The sequence below is a fragment of the Bolinopsis microptera genome, chromosome 6 (assembly GCF_026151205.1).
Source record: "Bolinopsis microptera isolate Bmic1 chromosome 6, MBARI_Bmic_1.0, whole genome shotgun sequence".
Lineage (NCBI taxonomy): Eukaryota > Metazoa > Ctenophora > Tentaculata > Lobata > Bolinopsidae > Bolinopsis > Bolinopsis microptera.
Genome location: NC_087077.1, coordinates 16,291,623 through 16,310,651, shown reverse-complemented (window position 1 = coordinate 16,310,651; position 19,029 = coordinate 16,291,623). Strand labels below are relative to the sequence as shown.

Below are 19,029 nucleotides of genomic sequence, written 5' to 3'. Positions count from 1 at the left end.
CGGATATCCGTCCACTATATCATATTTGTTTTAAACTAATTACAAATCTATTACATTTATTTTACCTTGGGACCTCAGGCTATCATGTTCATAAACATAATAGAGAGATTCGGCGGAGTGACAGGCTGAGCGCGGCCCAGTAACATTTATTGAGATTTATAATTATGCAATGTAACGTGATGGAAATATGTTAAACGAGCATATCCTGTCCAAACCCAGGATGCACTATATATGAAGAATTCGTTGTAACTTTGTTTGAAAAGCATTAATTTATCACATATTATTCCCTGCAATAATGATGGCCTGGGTTTGATACTGGCGGGTACCTATATAGCACAGGAGCTAATTTCAACGGACCGAAGGATTTGTAGGTTTATAACCTACCAGGACGCGCGCCGAGTTGGACTCGTCGACGGTCCTAATATATGAAACAAATATTTTACGAGTATCACCCGTTAAACTCAAAACTGCGTGACGCGCTTGTTTCACGCACTTATTGCTTATACTGCAACCGAAAGGGCTCTGATCTGGTTAGAGCTTACCTGAGGACCCCAGGCTATTATGTTCATTAACATATACCGAATAAAGATTTGGCGGAATGACAGGCTGAGCGCGGCCCAGTAAGTTAGAGCAAGTGTTTCTGTATTTTCACATAGCCATGTGTATACGCGTACGTACCTTCGGCGGTCGCACGCTACTGCATACTGCAAGTGAGAGGGCTCTGCGGTTAGAGCAATTTCTGTATTTCTGTATTGTTTCTACGATACAGGGGGACGCACACTCGTGCACGGCAGGTGATCATACACTTACAGCGTTTGAAAAATAACTGGCTACAATGAGCATTTCATAGACAATAAATGATTTACTAATATGGGCCGCGTTCAGCCTGTGTCATTCCGCCTAATTTCTATTTTTATGTTTATGAACATGATAGCCTGAGGTCCCCAGGTAATATGAATAATAAAAATCAAAAACTTTAATTTCTAAAAGACTAGACTAATAATTTTAAATACCCACCGGCCTAACAAATTATACCCTGCTAAAATGTTAAACATTATAAAACATCAATAATTTAGTTGTATCACGTTGTGACCCCCACGGTCGCTTCACTATAGTGTAGCGTCTTCGACGCTACAGGGAGAGCCGCGCACTTCGTGCGCGGCGGGTCATACAACGTATGACAATAATTTAGTATAAAATCAAAAATCTTAAAATATCTTCATTTCAAAATACTAGAATAAAAAATACTATGTTTAAAGAACAAAATATTTGACTTTACCAGTTACTTGACCCTTATATTATCAAAATTCCTAATAGCCAGTGTAATAAGCGCCAAGCGCGAGTTAACGGTTGACGTTAGCGGCGCGCGAAAAGTGGCATGCAACGTATGTCAACGCTTGCAATAGCGCGCGACCGCCTATCTACTTGTGAAACAAGCGCGTCACGCAGTACGCGTAGACACATGGCTACGTGAAACCATTGTTAATGGTTAGGCCCGGCGCACGCTACTTCGAAGAAATTTAGACGAGTAACATCCGTCAATTTAACGGGTGATCATTGTCATTTGTTGTATGACCCGCCGCGCACGAGTGCGCGGCTCCCCTGCATCCTAGAAACTCTATAATGAAACGACGATGGGTCACGACGTCAAGGTTTAAAGGAAAATTATTTTCAAATTTTCAAATCTGAACACAAATTTTGAACAATTTTTTTGAAAAATTTGGTGCTTCAAATATTATAATTTTGGTAACAAAAAGTTTCTTCTGACTAGACTAAGCTCATTACGACCCTTGAATAATTGTTTGAAAAAAATTCAATATTTTAAGAGTTATAGGCAGTTCAAATTACCCATTTTTGTCCTTTGTTTATTTTTGAAATGTACAGGAGGCCGACATACAGCTCGACGTTCTTGTGCTACACGGTAAATTTTCATTATTCACAGTTAGAGGCAACTTTTGGTACCAAATTTATCAAAATCAGAGACAAAAAAGTCGGTGCCAACTCATGGTTCGTAACCTACCTTCATTGTGTTTCTTTTGTGTTTTGACTTTGTTATCATGCTCTGCTCTGGAAATTGTGATAGTACCTGTTCGACTTGTTAAGGAGACGATTTCCTTGTTCTTATGTTGCAGGATCAGAATGTTCGTGAGGAACAGTCACCAAAAGTGAGTTGCTTACCTGCTGTCTGTTTTCGTACCTACTCTGGTCTTCACTCAAGTTGCAAAGCTGCAAAAAACGTATCCATAAGAACATTTATATCTGAAAATTGTGTTAGTACCTGTTTTATCAGTTAAGGTGAGGATTGCCTCGATCTTTCGGTTTCAGCTAAACTTCCTAGGCCCTAGGTCATGAGCTGTAGAACCGAAGAATCAAAATACATGTTGCTTGTTGCTCGTGTTAACTATAAAACATCAATTTTGAGGGATAAGGAAGCTGAGTGGAGTTGGGTTAGAAACATATAAGAGATACGATGATTTAACTTGTAGAAGCTTTCAATAAACATGTGTTAATCGTCGTCAGCTGAATGTGATGGGGTGGACAATGCTTATATGTGATTGAGTGGTGTCACGGATGGAGGGTGGGGGAGGTGTGGGTGGGAAAGTGAAAATTACAGTACAATGTCAATAAAAATTTAGTCTTCTGTTGAGGTTGAGAAGGAAATGCCAGATGGTCTGGACTTTAAGGATTTGGCAATTTTAGGAAGAATGGGGTCCCAGAGGGAACTTCATTTGGGTGCGCGGTCTGTTCTGTTCATGGCTGGTTGTCGTATTTGTATAGCTGCGTGTTCTGTAAGGTCAAGTTGGGAGCGTGAGGTGAGGGATTTGAGGACTTCGATGTTGTTCCAGGAGATGGTGTGGCCAGTGGTCAGGGCATGATGTGCAGGGGCTGATTTGATTCTGTCTGTGGATTCGTCGATGGCGTTGTTGAGTCTGTAACATCGTTCGTGTTCTTTCATGCGGTGAATCAAGGGTCTGTAGCGTAGGTCTGTCCGGTGTATTTGGAGGGGCATAAGGAAGCGTTTATAAACTGTATGACTGTTTCGATTTAGCTAGGTTTCAGAATCTATATAGTATATATAGGTTCTGAAACCTAGCTAAATCGATTTTTCGTGCAATTTTTCGGTCAGAAACAGTCATAGAAATGAGTTAATAAGAAGGTCGGTTTCTTGGTTATTTTTGAGCTTTCGAAGGTTTCATTGGAGGGAGATCAACAACGCGATATCTTTTCAGAATGCTGGCTAACCTTGAGGAAGTTAAAAGACAGAAGCTGGCATGTATAGTGCTTTTCCTTGACTTCGAAAAGGCATTTGATAGTGTTCATCTCCCATCACTATGTGTCAAACTATCAACTCTCGGTATTCAAGGAAATATTCTTAACGTGCTGAGAAATTTCCTGTTCAACCGGACGATATGTCTAAAAGTGAACAACTATAAAGGAGAAAAAAGAAAATGTACAATATTTGGATTACCTCAGGGGGCTGTACTATCACCTCTCCTCTTCATCCTATACATAGCAGACATGACACACAACACCCCGGAAGAAGTAAAAAGATATCTAAGCTGCTACAAATTTGCTGATGACGGTACACTTATGATTTCCTTCGAGAACATCTCCGGATGCCATGAAAAAATGCAGATGGTTTGTGACCACCTCAGCAAGTGGTGCATCAAGAACAAGCTAGTAGTGAACTGTGATACGAATAAAACGGAGGCCATAATCTTGAAAACTGCAGCTTATACTGAAGAACAGAAACCTGCAGAATTATGTATTAATGGGAAAAGCATCAACTACGTCCAAAGCACAAAGGTCCTTGGGGTAATAGTAGATGAAGACCTCAATTTCAAGAAACATGCGTCTCAAAAACTTAAAGAATGCAAAAGAAAGTGGGGATTAATAACAAAATCAACTAACCGCAACTACGGTCTAAACGTTTACAGCCTCACTCTCCTCCTTAAAACAATGGTCCTCACTAAACTGTTCTACGCAGCACCTATTTGGCTTCACAAGTGTCTCAATCAATTTAAAAGCTTCTGGAATAAAATCATTCTAAAAATATCTGGATCAGTCCTGAATCCACAAAGGGAATTAACCGAACTTGCTCTCCACCTCCCACCACTGGATGTGCAACTCGAAGCTCTTTCGGTTAAATTCATGTGCAAAGTACTCACACAAGGTGACAACCTCTCAGCTACACTCTACCAAGTTGACGAAAGCAGAATACCAAGCTTTCATGTCTTAACAATGTCACTGAAAAAGTACTTCCTTTGGAAAGAAAATAAGTCACACGGAACCAGAATGATAGACCTAACGCAGCAACATTTCAAGGATCTGGCCTATTACACTCAGGCAGACATAATGAGCTACAAAAATAAGATCTGGATTGACAGCATCGAAACAAATCTGCAATGCAGAACTGTCAGTAACAACAAGGAGACCAAGATACTTGGTGTGATCACAAAGATCAAAAACAGTGGGCTGCTCCTAGACAAAAACAACTTCTTATTCGGGCACAACACGAGTAAAAATCTGGACAGCCGAATAATGGACTACATTCACGGCAGCTCACCACTCTTTGCGAACATCCAAAAGATCATGGGTGGTGACAGTGGTGAGGCCTGTCGTTTCTGCAACAGCTTCGATGATTCTCCTGTACACCAGCTCCTATTGTGTCTGGAGGTGCAAGACACCAGTTACCTGCAGCTAAAAGAAGAGCTGGGTGGGGCTGACTCACATTCCTATCTAGATGAAGTGTTAACAAAAAGCAGCACACAAAAAGCATTCATTAGAAGAGTCGAATTTCTTTGGGGTCAAAATGATGCTCTCCAGGATTTATCCAACTAAACTAGAAAGATCATAAAATAAAGACTCTGCAAACATCTCAGAGAAATAACACCACCGTAAAGATTAAAGAGGGAGTATCCTGGACCCCGAAATCCACCACTTTTCTGTACTTTCAGAGGTACCAATGTGGCAGGAAACCAGGGCTCATGCTGCCGCTGAGCTAAAGCAGTAGAGGGGATGGCGGCTTCTCTAGGATCTAACACGTCCTGAAGCAGACCAACACTATGTCCCAACGCACTGGTGTTGGGATGTCTGCCCCCGGTGCCTGTCCGGGTCAATAAAGCAGTCAAGCATCATGTATGTTATGTTGAGCATTCTCAACCAACAAATGTGGGAACTCCCACAAAACACCAAAACAGATCTAAAGAGACACTTAACAACATTGGAAAAATAGACTGCAATTTGTTTATATAATTTATAAAGCGTATATTATTGCCCACGTTAAGGGGCCTGTTAATAATTTATTAAATTATTAGCTATTTTAGATTTAATAATAATAATAATGAGCTTTCGTTCAGAAAATAATTCGGGGCCTTCAAAGGGGGGCAACAAAAAGACGTTTCAAGTGTTACAAGCCTTCCATAATACAAAATATGTATCACCTCTTCAACCCGCCTAACAGGGGCTTACCCTAAAAATGTAAACAAACATGTATCACCTCTTCAACCTGCCTAACAGGGGCTTACTATTAAAGTAAACAAACATGTATCACCTCCCCGCCAGTATCCACATCTATTACATAGACTATAAGAAAGTGCGATGAGACTGGATTTTGGGCATAACAATTAATTCAAAATAACTGAAACTGTGCCCAAGAAACCCCGCTGGCTGCGCTAGGGTATATTTCCAAAAGTAAAAGAAATAGAGATTATATTGAGATTATAATTAGAGACTTCCGGTTTTTTTGAAAAGTGTTCGTCTCGTAAATTTTAATGTTTTCTTAAATGTGATGACCCAAAGGAAAAGTTGTACATCCTTGGTGCTTTTGCAAACCATTAAGGGCTAGATTTGAGAACAAAAGGGTGAGTTTATTTCAATGGAGCTAACCCATATTTTACTTCATGATGAAATAATGTTTAAACGTTTAAAAAAACAAAGTAAACCCAGGTAGTAAAATATTGCAACCCCTTATTTTGGGAATTTTGATTTGGAGAAAAAAAGAATGTTGAATATCCAGATTTTTATGATCTTAAAATATGAAAATTATAACAGTAATAATAGAATATTTATTATTAAGAAAGGAGTGATTTTCCATGAAAAAAAAGAAATTCTCTGTGACAGAAATTTATGAATCTGCCCAATATTATTTGATTTGATGTATTCCTCGGCACTTACTTCGTCAACAGCTTTAAAAAATGAGTAAAAATTTCAAACTTTTTAAAAGCTCACTTATAGTCTTATAATATACATTTAATTTTAGCTTAGGCTAAGATGAAAAGGCACACTGCAGCTGGTAGGAAAACGTTTAAAAGGAGACGAAAAGAAGTGATTAATCTGACCTACCAGCGTCCAATGGGTCTTTTTACCGATCTACCAGAAGAGATCATACAGGTAATTTTCAATTCCAATCCATTATTGCATTTAACAATTTGCACTAAAATTGTATCTTTGAATGAGTAATTTATACATGAGTTTGAATTCAAAACGATTGATCTAAGCATGAGAAAGCAACTGTTACTATTTCAGAGTATTCTGGGTGAATACATTCCTTTGAGCTCATTGGCAGTATTGGCACAAACAAGCAAATCTATGTGCACTTACATTAGAGAACTGGCCATCGACAGTCAATTAATCATACAACCAATTTGTAAATACATTGTTAAAAACTGGTGTCCTAGAATTTCAGTTTATTTTGCTCACATAGGATCCTTTTTAAGAATGGCATCGTCTTACTTGAACACAAAAGATAAATTAAGAGTGTTAGAAACATTCATTTTTACATTGGAAGAATCATTCATAGAGATAAGTCAAAAGTTATCACTTGAGTTTGCATATGACTGTATCGGACTATTGATACAAAGATTTGTAATCAAATGGGATGATGATGGTCTCCGGGAAGTCTTTACTGTAATCAGCAGATTGTCAAAACTCCATGAAAGATTAAACAGAGTTCTCTCAGTTGACAACCCTGGAATACTGAGGAAATTCGAGCAAGATATCAGACTCTTTGTTCGACTGGTTTTTATTGAGAAAGTATCTTCGTCAGATCAGCATTGTTTATGGTTGTCCCTTTTAATGGAATTGTTTCCAACACAACGGGCTAGATTACTGTTTCTCTTGTATGGACCTACTGAGGAAGTCGAGGATGAAGGTAGTGCCATAGTTGATTGGTATCTACTAGCTCAATGTACTGATTATGGCCATTTTATCTGCCCATATGAAATCTTAAAAGACCTCGCTGATGTTTTTACTCTGGTATCTAATTCTGAGAGGTTCAAGTGGTCAGAGACAGCCATTATACGGTTCTTCAATGAAATAACATGTCAGTTCAGATAAGTATTACATCGAATTTAAAGAAAAATGTTTTCTTACTTTAATCTTGTACCTCATCTGTTTATTTCTGGATGCAGTTGCTTAGTCCAGAATTTGCTGTACTATGTTTTTGTTCAATTTTTGTTATCAATTTACTCACTAAAATATCCAGGTACCCCAGATGAATGGTGTCACGAGAACCAAGCAAAGCTCCTTTTTCTATTGGGACAAGACATGGCTGTAAAGATTCTTCAAGCAAAACTCAAAACAAACAACATATCTGATTTTGCAGGCATTGCTTATCACCTGGCACAAGTGAATTTGATTTTTAAACCTTGATGCATTTCTAAGGGCTTTTATTATATTTTGACAAATCTTTAAGCATCTTTACCCCTAGATTTTTCCATGATATAAAGAAGTTTGAAGAATACTCTTAATATTGCTCCAAATAACAGGTATCGTCACCAAGCTCACAAGAAAGTTCCCCGCATTCACTGACCTGGTTTGTTGAGGTGGTATTCAAATCCATATTAGTACTCCCAGCACCATCTTCAAGAAGCTATGTCATAGCTGAGATATTCAGCACTTGGAAGGAGAATATTCAGTCATTAACAGATGACCTTCAAGATAATTTCATTCTCAATGATTTTGGTAAAGTGGACTAAAAGTTCAATATTTCTTATGGTATTAAACAATAAACATATCTTTCTAATTCTAAACTTTTTAAATTTTCGATGCTATTCAATTTCCTGCTATATTCATCTGTCATTGCTAACATTTTCAGGTAACCTGGTAGAAAGATGGCGTGCTTCAGTAACAAACCTTTCCTTGTTAACCCATCTTCTCACTGAAGCTTTATTGTCTGATAAACCTGGGAGCTTGATCAGCTGTAAAAAGCTCTTTCAACATGACAACGGAATCTAATATCAAACTGCGTTCTTCAAACAGTGTTATTTTGTCTGTTCTTTTCAACTTTTCAACTTATACCGCTCACGATAAAATTATTACACATCTGCATCTTTGTTTAAGGGGGCCACGGTCCTAATTTTGTGAATCATGGACATCTACCAGATACTTTTTACTCCATAAAAAACATTGATCCTGGCCGAAATTGTAGGTTCTTAAATTTAGCGTGTTACATGTATAATTCTATTGCTCAATTTTCAACCGTGATTTACCCAAAATTAAAATTTTCTTATACAGAATAACACATATGAGCCATTATTTTGGCCAGGATTAATATTTATGATGGAATAAGAAGCATGGCATCTGGAAGATCTCAGTCACCTCTTTTAGAAAATATCATAAAATCTATTTCCATGATTCACAATATTGGGACCCCCCTGGCCCTTCCCTTTATACTTTTATGTCTGTTGTTCTAAATGTGGATAGAATTGGAGTGAGTTAATCATTATCACAAAGTTGATCTGGTTCAGCGTCAACTATTCTAATGCAAATGTTTTCAATGGCTAGTTTAGATATGTTTGAAAACATTTCGTTTTTGTAAAATTTTAACGTAGAAATTATATTTATTCTTTTATTGAAATGACTTAGTGACAATTGGAGCTGAGCAGTATTGCAATGATTAGTTTGAAATATTATTTGGTTGTTGGTAATTTCAGATACCCATTGCATTGTTTCAAATCCTGATGCCTTGGATATTGTTCAGAAATTTCGTGTAATTATTGCATTGATCTAATTAAATTGTTTGTTATCATCAGTGTTTGTCTCTGGGTAAATTCAATGCTTAAAGTAGGATTCCTCACTGATTATCTCAATCTTAAGATTTAGGCTGCAATGAAACGTGGCCAAATCGAACAGCGGAAGAATCCAAAACGATTATGTAAACGTGCAACTACAAAACCTACTGAAATGGGTCAGTTAAGCGGCTTTCCAGAGGAAATTACTCAGGTAAAGTTTCGCTAAAAAAGTTAACTTTATTTAAAAGTAACAAATCCTACTTATAATACCAACGATGGGGATATTTAGCTGATCATGATAGTGATAACCGAAACAGGGGTTTATTCGAGGTACTTTGAACATGTTTTTGATATGAAAATATTATATTATTTCTCAACGCATACATTTCAGCATATTTTATCTGACTTCTGTATGCCGTTGAGCTCCCTGGCTAGCCTATGTATGACCAGCAAGACCATGTGCGACTATATAAGAGACCTCTCCATCGACAGTCAGCTTGTTATCCGACCTATCAATGGGTGGATTGCAACTAAATCCTGTGCCAAGATCAAGATTCGCTTTATTGAGATTGGCATGCTCTTGAGAGCTTCATGTTCGTATCTGAACACGACAGAGAAATTGAAAGTTATTGAAACGTTTTTCTACGAACTTGGAGAAACTGAACCTGATTACCAGGGAACTTATCACCGGATTTGCGAGGACATCAGTCTTAAATTTGCTTACGACTGCATCGGGCTTTTAATAAACAAATTCATCATAAATTGGGATGACGAAGCTTTGAAAAGAACATTTGAATTGATCAACAGACTGTCAAGGTTGAAAGAGAGGATGGATAAAGTCCTGCTTCTAAACGAGCCTGGCAGCAAAGAAGCTCACGAGCGAGATGTGAGGCAGTTTGTCCAGGAGGTATTCCTAAAAAAAGCTATTTCACCCCACCAGCGGAGTCTGTGGTTGTCCCTCCTGCTGGACATGTACCCAACCCAACACGCCAGGTTAATATACCTGCTGTACGGTCCACTACAGACTGTGGATGGCAAGTATAATGGGATGGTTGATTGGACTGTTCTGACTCAGTGTGGGAACTATGGACATATTCCCTGCCCGTATAGCTATTTCAAGGATTTATCTGATATCATGATGCTGATTCAGTCTTCAAGGATGTTTAATTGGAACAATGATACCATGTTACGGCTCTTCAATGAACTTACTAGTAAGTTTCCCTCGCTGAATCATGTTATTATATATATATGTTAAGAGTGTACCTCCATTCAACCTCCATTATATTCATATATTTATCCAAAATTTTTGCATGCCTTTTATTGTCTAAATATTATATTGGTTACCGAGTTTCATCTGAATTTGATTGATATGATTTGTTATAAATATTCCTACAATAAGTTTGATTACATTTTATTTACCTCCAGATACCCCAGAACCGTGGTGTTTGGAAAACAATGCCAAGCTCATGTTCTTCTTAGGGCACAACTTGACTGTCTTTATCTTACAAGCTAAACTCAAAGCTGACAGAATACCTGAATTCAGCCACATAGCTTACCACCTCGCTCAGGTCAGATTAACTTTCATTGTCTCACTCAAAAGCACTCTAATGTGAACTGTAATATTCGGTTAGTACGAGTGGATACCGCTCTGAAGAAGCGGAAGTGTAACTGGTAACATGTGTAAGTATGCTTTATAAACTATAATTACAGGTGTCCTCTCAGAACTCTCCAGAAGCAGAGGGTTCCCCTGAGTCACTGGGTTGGTTTGTAAAAGTCATGTTTGAAGCTATCCAGATACTTCCTGCTCCATCTAGACGCAGTCACGTGATATCGGAGGTCTTCAAAGCTTGGAAAGAGAACATTCAGGCTCTGAGTGAGGAATTTGATGACCCTCTCGAGGATGATCAAGGTTGATTAAACTTATAAATTGAGCTGTAGCTGTGTACGCAGTTAGTTACTTTTCATTACATTATATTGGTTAATGAACAGTCAGCTGATTGTGAAACTCCCCTGATTACATGTGCACATTGGAAATTGGACAATGTACAATGGACACATTCACATTTGCATTGCTTTCATCTTGCATTTTTTATTTTTTCGGCATCTACGTCTCTAGAACAGGCCGGCGGTTTGAAATCACCATAAACGAATATGATCCCCAATAGGCTCTATCTAGCTTATCATTAATTCTTTTCAGATGAGACTAGAGAAGATTTGAGAATTGCGGTTGTTAATCTGGCATCAATAACCCACCTTCTTATGGAAATGATCCTGATAAACAAGGAAACAAGTGCTTGCTACAGTTCAAATACTTGCTTTTCTCGTCCGCGACCCAAGCACGAGGAATAGTCGACAATTTTAAGATTACAGTAGTTTTATGATCTTGTTTCAACCAAATAGGAGTGTGATAATGAGAGTGTGATGAAATATATTTTGATGATAATTTTGGAGATGAAATTTTCACGATGTTTTGTAAATAGTTAATTTGTTATTATTTGAATGTAATGATCTGGTTTCATTATTTCCGCATAATATCACAATTCGTTTGACGAATGTTTAATTTTACTTTGACCATTGCAATAACGAGCGACAAAACGTATGTTAAAATACGAGAGTTCCGATTAATATCTTTTCAGGTTCAGATGTTTAAAGTGATTATTTGGGAACTTTTTATTTGTTAAAGTTATTATTAAGGTATTGAATAATACGTTGTAAATTTATGTTTATTCTATCAGATTTATTCGATGTGAACATCATTTCAAATTTATTATCAATTTTGTTTAGGGCATATATACAAATTTCCTGTGCACAATAATCAATATTGACTGGCTGGACCTTGTAAAAAGTGAAACCCAACAAGCTAGGAAAGGACCATGAGTTAGATTATGATTTCCCGTTTCCTTTGTATTATGCCCTTAACCCAATGTCTTTAAATATTTTCATGTACTAAATTTCAATTTAAATTTTTGCGACTCACGTTCTATCGTTTTCTTATGAATCACCGTGAACTTTTCGCTTACAAAAAAACTTCTTATTTCATTCAATTTCAGCTCAATTCACAGCAACGTGTTAGTCTCCACTTAGAGGATGTCGATCAAACAAATTATAATTTCCATGGTAACCGCCCATTGGGCTCTCCCCAGCTATGAAATGAAGATCCTAGTAACTACAGCCCTACTTCTGATCTTGTACCAGCCTTACTCTTCTGCAGAAGACATTGTTTTCTCCTCTCAAACCGACGTTTTCCAGTAAGATGTGATACTGTGTTGTACTAGCTTACTAGGTTCAGATTTGTATTTTGCTTCAAATATAAAATTAGAGTCGTTAGTAGAGAGTTTAATGCAACTACCATGCCCATAAGCCTTCAGTTAACACATATCTTTAACACAGACGATCAGCTAGCACATAGTCCAATAAATGTTCAGGTCAGGGGTGCAGTTTATAGGTCATTACGTTGGCTCATCAACTGAAGACATACAGTGGTCTAGCCCGGACTACTGTACACAGACTACTGTTACTAATGCTATAGAGACGTTTGTGTGTTCTAACAGTGGAGAGGTTCTTATCGAACTGACACAGGGGGCTGAAACTCTTAACTTCAAGTAAGTTTTGCCTAACATTCAACCATTTACATATCTTGTTAAATTATTTCAATTAAGTTTCATGATATGATATCGTGGTAGTTTCTAATATAAAGTGGTTTTGGAGAACGACTCTTGACAGTAAATGCTCAGTTTGACTAAGAATTTAATCATTTCTATTTACCCTGGCCTAATGTGTCCTAACTCCTAACAGCAGGTTGTCTTAATTTCAGGGTGATAGTTGAGCGGAACTCTATTTGTTACACATGGGGAGTAGAGTTCAGTGATAAAACTGTGTCTCTCTGGGTTAACAGCAATACCGAGCAGTCAGATCCTGGCCTTTCATTGGAGTTCTACGCTTTAGGAGAGGTCGGTAACACTTCGTGGCCGTGGGTGCTTTCTATTAACAGAATTTAATATTGCTACCAGTAACACTTCATTGTGACACCGTCATGTATTCAAAATTAGATATTGCATTAATATTACATTAAAGGTTTTGAAAATCAACTAACTTTCAAATTGTTACACAAAGTAGTACGTCATTTCATTATAAAGATAGTTCGCCGAAAACCAGTACATGCCTTGACAAGTGCAAAAGTGTGAGCAAATATAACATAACATACCACACAAGTAAAGAATCCCCCTCAGTCTCCTAAAGTAACGCTGAGCTGTGACAAAACCCTTCAAGAACTACAGCGAGGACAGTTTGACTTGGAGACCAATAAATGGGTGCTGAGTCTGGGTGATGGTACTGATTCCTGCACTCACATGACTGTTACCGGGATACCTGTGGTGCTGAATGGCTGTATCGTGGCTGACTTGGTGTCCCCTATCTTCAGGAAAAGGTATCTGTATAAAGAAATGATATTTAAAATTATTATGAAATGGCTTAATTGAGAGAGCTTGCAGTTGCAACAAGAATTTACACAATAATGGTAAATTTTTATCACAATTTCCTTTGCAGCTTGCCAGAACAAGAAGACAGTAAAGCAGCTGAAAGTAACACCTTCAAACAATGTGTTGACTATTGTGGCAGTGGAGTGGGTGTCTTTCTCAACAATTCTATTGTTCTTATATCCGCTAATAGGATGGAAACTACTGATATTCTTTACCTTGATCGTACGTACATTTGCTCAACTTTTAAATCTTAATGTTTGTCTGAAAGCTAAGGTTCAACAGATTTTGGAATTGTTAAAAAGTTAACATCAGAAAGATAACACAACCTCTTCTATACCCTATTAGATATAGTTATTGACTGTGGCGTTATGATGGGTGGAACCATACTGCTGCTTGTCGAAAATGGGAAGGAGTTACTCGTTTTAGAAGATTTCAGCTTGTCTAAAACTATCGGACTTGAATTCAAAGCAGGCATGAAGATAAAAGTTTACTAGAGTTTATAATTATCGATTTATTGGTTTAAACTTTAATTGGTTTAATTAAACCAAATAATTGTCAATTAATTTAATGTCTTATGTTGTAAAATCAGAGTTTCATGACAATCTCCTCAGAGCACATTACTGTGAACACGAAATGCATGAGTTCATTGGAGTCAAATCATAACTCCAGTTTAGTAGTGCTTTGGAACAGCGCTAACATGTCAATTCTATACGAGACGAATATTGTGAAAACTATCTCAAGTTTACCAGAGTCGATGACTGACATCAGTGCTGTTACAGTATCTTATTTCGGAATTGAGTTAATCGCCAAGGATCAAAGTGATTGCATGTGGTTCACATATAACTACGAGACTGAATCTTTAGCCTCTGGTAATTAAAGTTTAATGTGAATCATGAACATTATGTAATGACTAAAGGTTCAAGCATTACAGCAGGCTAGGGTGTCATAATTATTGGCGCGTAGACAATTTTGCGTAAAATTGTAGATTACCCAAGCTTTTAGAAACGATCATTACTTGACTTCTGAGAGTCAGTTTCCTATGGAGTCTTGATCATTCGAGAGATAATCCTTCATACTACAGTTCAGTTTAAAAACGAAGTCCGAAAGAAGTTAAATTTCGTCGATAATCACTGCTGTATAAGAACCAATCTATTTGTAATCTTAGCGTTATCACAACATTAGAAACTCAGTTAATAATTTATAAGTAGTTGTGCCTAATGCTTATAGATGAAGTTATAAGTCGATAACAATTAACAGTAATATCTTTTTATCTCTAAGATTATCTCTTCTTAGAGATAAAGATTCTAAGATTCCCTTGTCACACTGTGGAACATTGTTGGAAAATATCACTTTTAACGTAAGGCGCTGAGCGTCTATTGTGACACAAACAATCATCGCTCTTCTGCACCATGACAGAAATGCGCGGCTTTTTCCTGAGAAAATGTTCGTGGTTGTATTTACTCTAACATATACATAATATATAACATCTGTTAAATGTTAATTATATATATTACATCTGTTATACGAACATATCCAAAAACTTATCTTCCATTATTTAGGTACAAAGCTATCAGTCGACTGCAGTAGTGGGTGTGAATTGTACCAAGTTTGCCCCCACACAAGCTGGCTAGAAGCTGACAGTAAGCTGTACTTCGTCACAGCTCAAGGGAAATCAGTTTCACCAGTTCGATCTTATGTGTCCGGAGAAATTCTGGAAACAAGTGTCCTTTCCATGGCTATCAGTACGTTAACCAACATTATATTTATAATATGTTCAGTTTAATTAATGTGGTTCAGATATTAGCTGATAAATATCTGTGCAATATGAGTAAAATTATCTCTGTATTATTATCTCATCTCACGGGTACAGCGACAGTTGACCCCCCCCCCCCCGACAATTGACCCCCCGACATTTGACCCCCATGTATATGTAATTACACTGGGGTCAATTGATCGGGTTAGGGTCCTGGGTCAGGGTCAGGGTCAGGGTCAGGGTCAGGCATTAAATTATATTGTCGGGGGGTCAATAGTCGCCCACCCATCTCACGCCATCAACTGTTCGCAAACTGGCTGATTCACGCAGCTAGACGTTCCTCAGATTATCATATTCTCAGTTCAGGTGCTAAAGATGAGTTCGCAATACTCTCTAATGATGGAGCACTCTACTTGGGTTACTGTTCAAGATCGAGTGTTATCAAAATTGCTGAAGGTTTTTCTTCTGCCCAAAGTCTAATGTTCGACAGCATTTCGCAACTTTATTTCCTTGACGATCTCGGTAGCTTAACTGCTGTCCCTGCTCGAATTCTTTTAGAAGAAGCCTTGGATTCCGACACTTGCTCCTTGAAGGTTGGTCTCAAAAACAACTTGCTACTTTCTTACCATAATACAGAGAGAACTCCTCTCGGTGGTCACACAATGTGGTGGGCCGGTTAAACTTAAAGCTTAACGAATTTCGACAGGTAGGTAGGAGACATATCGGCTTTAATGGTTTCGTCAAGCTAAATACCATTTACCGTCAGAATTTCGAAAGTTCGCTATCAAGCTCACTACTTTATCTGGATAAAGGAGAAAAGAAGAGTTACAACATCTCCCTGACTACCACTAATTATCAGAAACCTGGTCTGCTCTATCAGCTTTATCCTCAAGGACATGCTTTGGCCAATATCACGGTGAGATGTTAATGGTGTTAGATGCACTTATAAATATAATGGAAACAACGTTCAGAAAGATGTCTGATACATTTTGTTCGTCTTGATACACATTCTAATTTCTGACTTCTACAAAGTTTGATAAATGTTGCATTATTTTCAGTCGGTATTTTCCGCGTCAAGTTTGGCGTTAGGAGCAAACCAGTTCACGAAGAGCATACATGTTGCAGGTAATGTAAACACCCCTACAAGACGTGCAGTAGTGCCCAAAAATAATTCTTAGGATTGATATTTCAGATTAAGTTCTGCTCTTAGCTTCAATTTAAATTAGTACGTATCAATATGTTAAAATGGACTGAATTCGATGTAAAAGTAAATAATATGCTAAATCATCACAATATGGTCCATCCCACAGGTCTAGAGAAAAAAGGGCTAAGTGTGATAATTGCGAGCCCAGAAGCTGCAGATCCTCAATGTTCTGCTAAACACACGGTCAGAAGTGTTCAAAGTTTGGATTCATACAAAATACAAATGTGGCATCTTAAAATAGTGTAACATCTATATTATAGATATACTAGAAAACCCGTGGTCACAGGGAGGAAGCTTATAGTATTTTAAATTGTTAGTAAGTTTAAATCGCGTAAAAAATATACTACACAACCGAAGATACAGCCGATTAAAATGTTGCTCGCACTAAACACAACGTTATATCAAAAAAACTGATAAAAATGCCGTTTTAACAATCTTTGCACGTGCACGTGCGTGTAACAACCCTCGTTACCACGGTTACTTTGCAACTACCTATTTCTCATCTATTTGCACGTGGGCGGTCGTACAGCAGAAAGAATTCTTTGAATTATAGTAGAGATTATAAATGTTATAAGTTTTCATTGACAAAATCAGGGAGTTTATATTGCATTTGGACACGAAGGGAAACACACAATCTTAGGCTCATATAGTTTATAAATTTCGCAGGATGTGACCTATGTTGTGGTTGATTGTCCGAAGACCAGGCACTTGGAGATTCTGGACAAACCTGCCCAATGCGATCAGTACAAAAACATGAGCATGAACTATACCATATTTCGGTAAGTTTTAAGCTCACTTTTGACAAGGCATTTGTGAGTAAGTACTATATGAAATATCGATTTTTGAATTTGTGAAAGAATTTTAATTTGATGATATCCACAAAAAATCTCCAGTCTAACATTAAAACTGCGGGGGCTCGCACTATACATTTAACACTGCAGAATTTAATATGCACTTACAGTACTGCTGGGAAGCCTATAAATGTCGAGTACGACTTGGAAGAACTTGGATGTCCTATCATAACAAAATACGACGAAGATTATTTGCCCGATGTTTGGATCTATGATAACGGGGTAAGCTTCTGTATTTTAATCTAAACCATTAAAGTCTCTATTTGTCCATGACGTATCAAATGGATAACCAGTGATAAAATGTCACGTGATTCATCCCAACAGATACCAACCAGACAGCTTTGTTCCGATTTCACAGTCCGCGAATTAAACGGACGGAACGACTTCAACTTTACCTTCTCTGTAAACGATGCTGGATGTAGGAAACCTCCGCAGACCTGGTTTAATGTGGGTGAAAATTGGGGGCCTGACAACTACGAGAACTGCTTCGAATCTGAGTTAGTAGTGTATACTGTATAGTGTGTATAGTCAGTAATGTATAGTGTGTATAATGTATAGTGTGTATAATGTATAGTGTGTATACTGTATAGTGTGTAATGTATAGTGAGTATAATGTGTATAATGTACATATAATGTATAGTGTGAATAGTGTATAGTGTATGCTACGCAGAAAGATCTTATACATGATGATATTGATATGGACATAATATTCTAAAGAATATAACTTTTATTAGTTGGTATACATTTAATTTAGGAATGCTTGACATAATTGTTTTTGATTTGCAGGACGAAGGATACCTTCACAAAAAACGAGGGTAAAAGGCAGTACGAAGTACTCAATGCATCGTGTTCAAACATCGAAGGAAAAAAGAATAAGATCAAATTGGGGAAACACAAAGCAAACTACACATTCGAAGTGGTAGTCCTCGATCCCTCAGTTTCCTACTGCAAGCTCACTACTAAATTCTCGGTCAGTTGTTGTTAGTTGTTGTAGTGCGTCAAGTCAGTAATTTGAATACATATTATACATTATATAATTTACAACAGATAAACAAAAGATAAATCTGCACTCGCTTTAACTCCGCAAAAAGCTATTATTTGTTCACTCCATCACTCAATCACTCAATCACTCACTAGGTCTGGATAGTCGATGCCCCAAACGCGTCCGATCTTGGAATCATCGTACTGTTCATCGCTTGTCTGGTCATGATTATCATCCTCGCTCTGTCTTATTTCCACTACAAGAAAACCATCCTAACCAAGGCTAACATGGTGCTACAATCTTAAGCAGTGTTGAAGATGCGACAAAAGCCAAGTAGATACAATGCCGACCGTTGTTATGGCTATTAGGTGGCTTTAGAGGGCTGTCGTAACAGCCTGCTAATAGCCCTCTTACAGCCAGTCGGCATTGTACCTACTTGCGGTGTTAGAGATACTTCAAGGATTTATTTCGCTTGAATAATCTGTTTTGCTTTTATTCAAATAGAAACATCTAGAATGTTTTTGAGCTGAATGTTGATTGTTGAAGCCCTTCTTACGAAAGTTTTACCGTTTATGTTTTGGCCTGTTTATATGTACACCATGCCTCAAAAAATTTATCAACACCTGATGGAATCCGTTTATAAATTGTTAAAGTATGTCAATATAGAGGTATTAAAATGTCTGTTCATGTAATGGGTAATTGTCGAAACCATGGGGTTTTGGTCGGCATACTTATAAACATTTGGTT

At 37.6% G+C, this 19,029-nt stretch overlaps 3 protein-coding genes across 3 annotated transcripts; all 3 read left to right on the top strand.

Annotated features, from left to right (window-relative positions):
• The first annotated feature begins 149 nt into the window (after positions 1–149).
• LOC134816779 (cation channel sperm-associated auxiliary subunit delta-like) lies at positions 150–19,020 on the top strand. The gene is made up of 18 exons (XM_063825772.1): positions 150–154; positions 12,158–12,262; positions 12,440–12,616; positions 12,829–12,964; positions 13,244–13,440; positions 13,560–13,714; positions 13,838–13,963; positions 14,104–14,361; positions 15,052–15,234; positions 15,612–15,838; positions 16,012–16,161; positions 16,304–16,370; positions 16,556–16,632; positions 17,116–17,228; positions 17,411–17,522; positions 17,625–17,797; positions 18,087–18,270; positions 18,438–19,020. The coding sequence occupies exons 2-18, from the start codon at positions 12,165–12,167 to the stop codon at positions 18,585–18,587; spliced, it is 2,583 nt and encodes an 860-aa protein (XP_063681842.1). The 5' UTR covers positions 150–154; positions 12,158–12,164; the 3' UTR covers positions 18,588–19,020.
• LOC134817195 (F-box only protein 47-like) lies at positions 6,264–8,921 on the top strand. Its single transcript, XM_063826335.1, has 5 exons — positions 6,264–6,393; positions 6,529–7,324; positions 7,487–7,629; positions 7,770–7,965; positions 8,099–8,921. The coding sequence occupies exons 1-5, from the start codon at positions 6,274–6,276 to the stop codon at positions 8,236–8,238; spliced, it is 1,395 nt and encodes a 464-aa protein (XP_063682405.1). The 5' UTR covers positions 6,264–6,273; the 3' UTR covers positions 8,239–8,921.
• On the top strand, positions 9,108–11,990 carry LOC134816745 (F-box only protein 47-like). Its single transcript, XM_063825734.1, has 5 exons — positions 9,108–9,225; positions 9,406–10,225; positions 10,440–10,582; positions 10,725–10,923; positions 11,212–11,990. Exons 1-5 carry the CDS (start codon positions 9,112–9,114, stop codon positions 11,361–11,363), a joined length of 1,428 nt encoding a protein of 475 aa, XP_063681804.1. The 5' UTR covers positions 9,108–9,111; the 3' UTR covers positions 11,364–11,990.
• Positions 19,021–19,029: the final 9 nt, after the last annotated feature.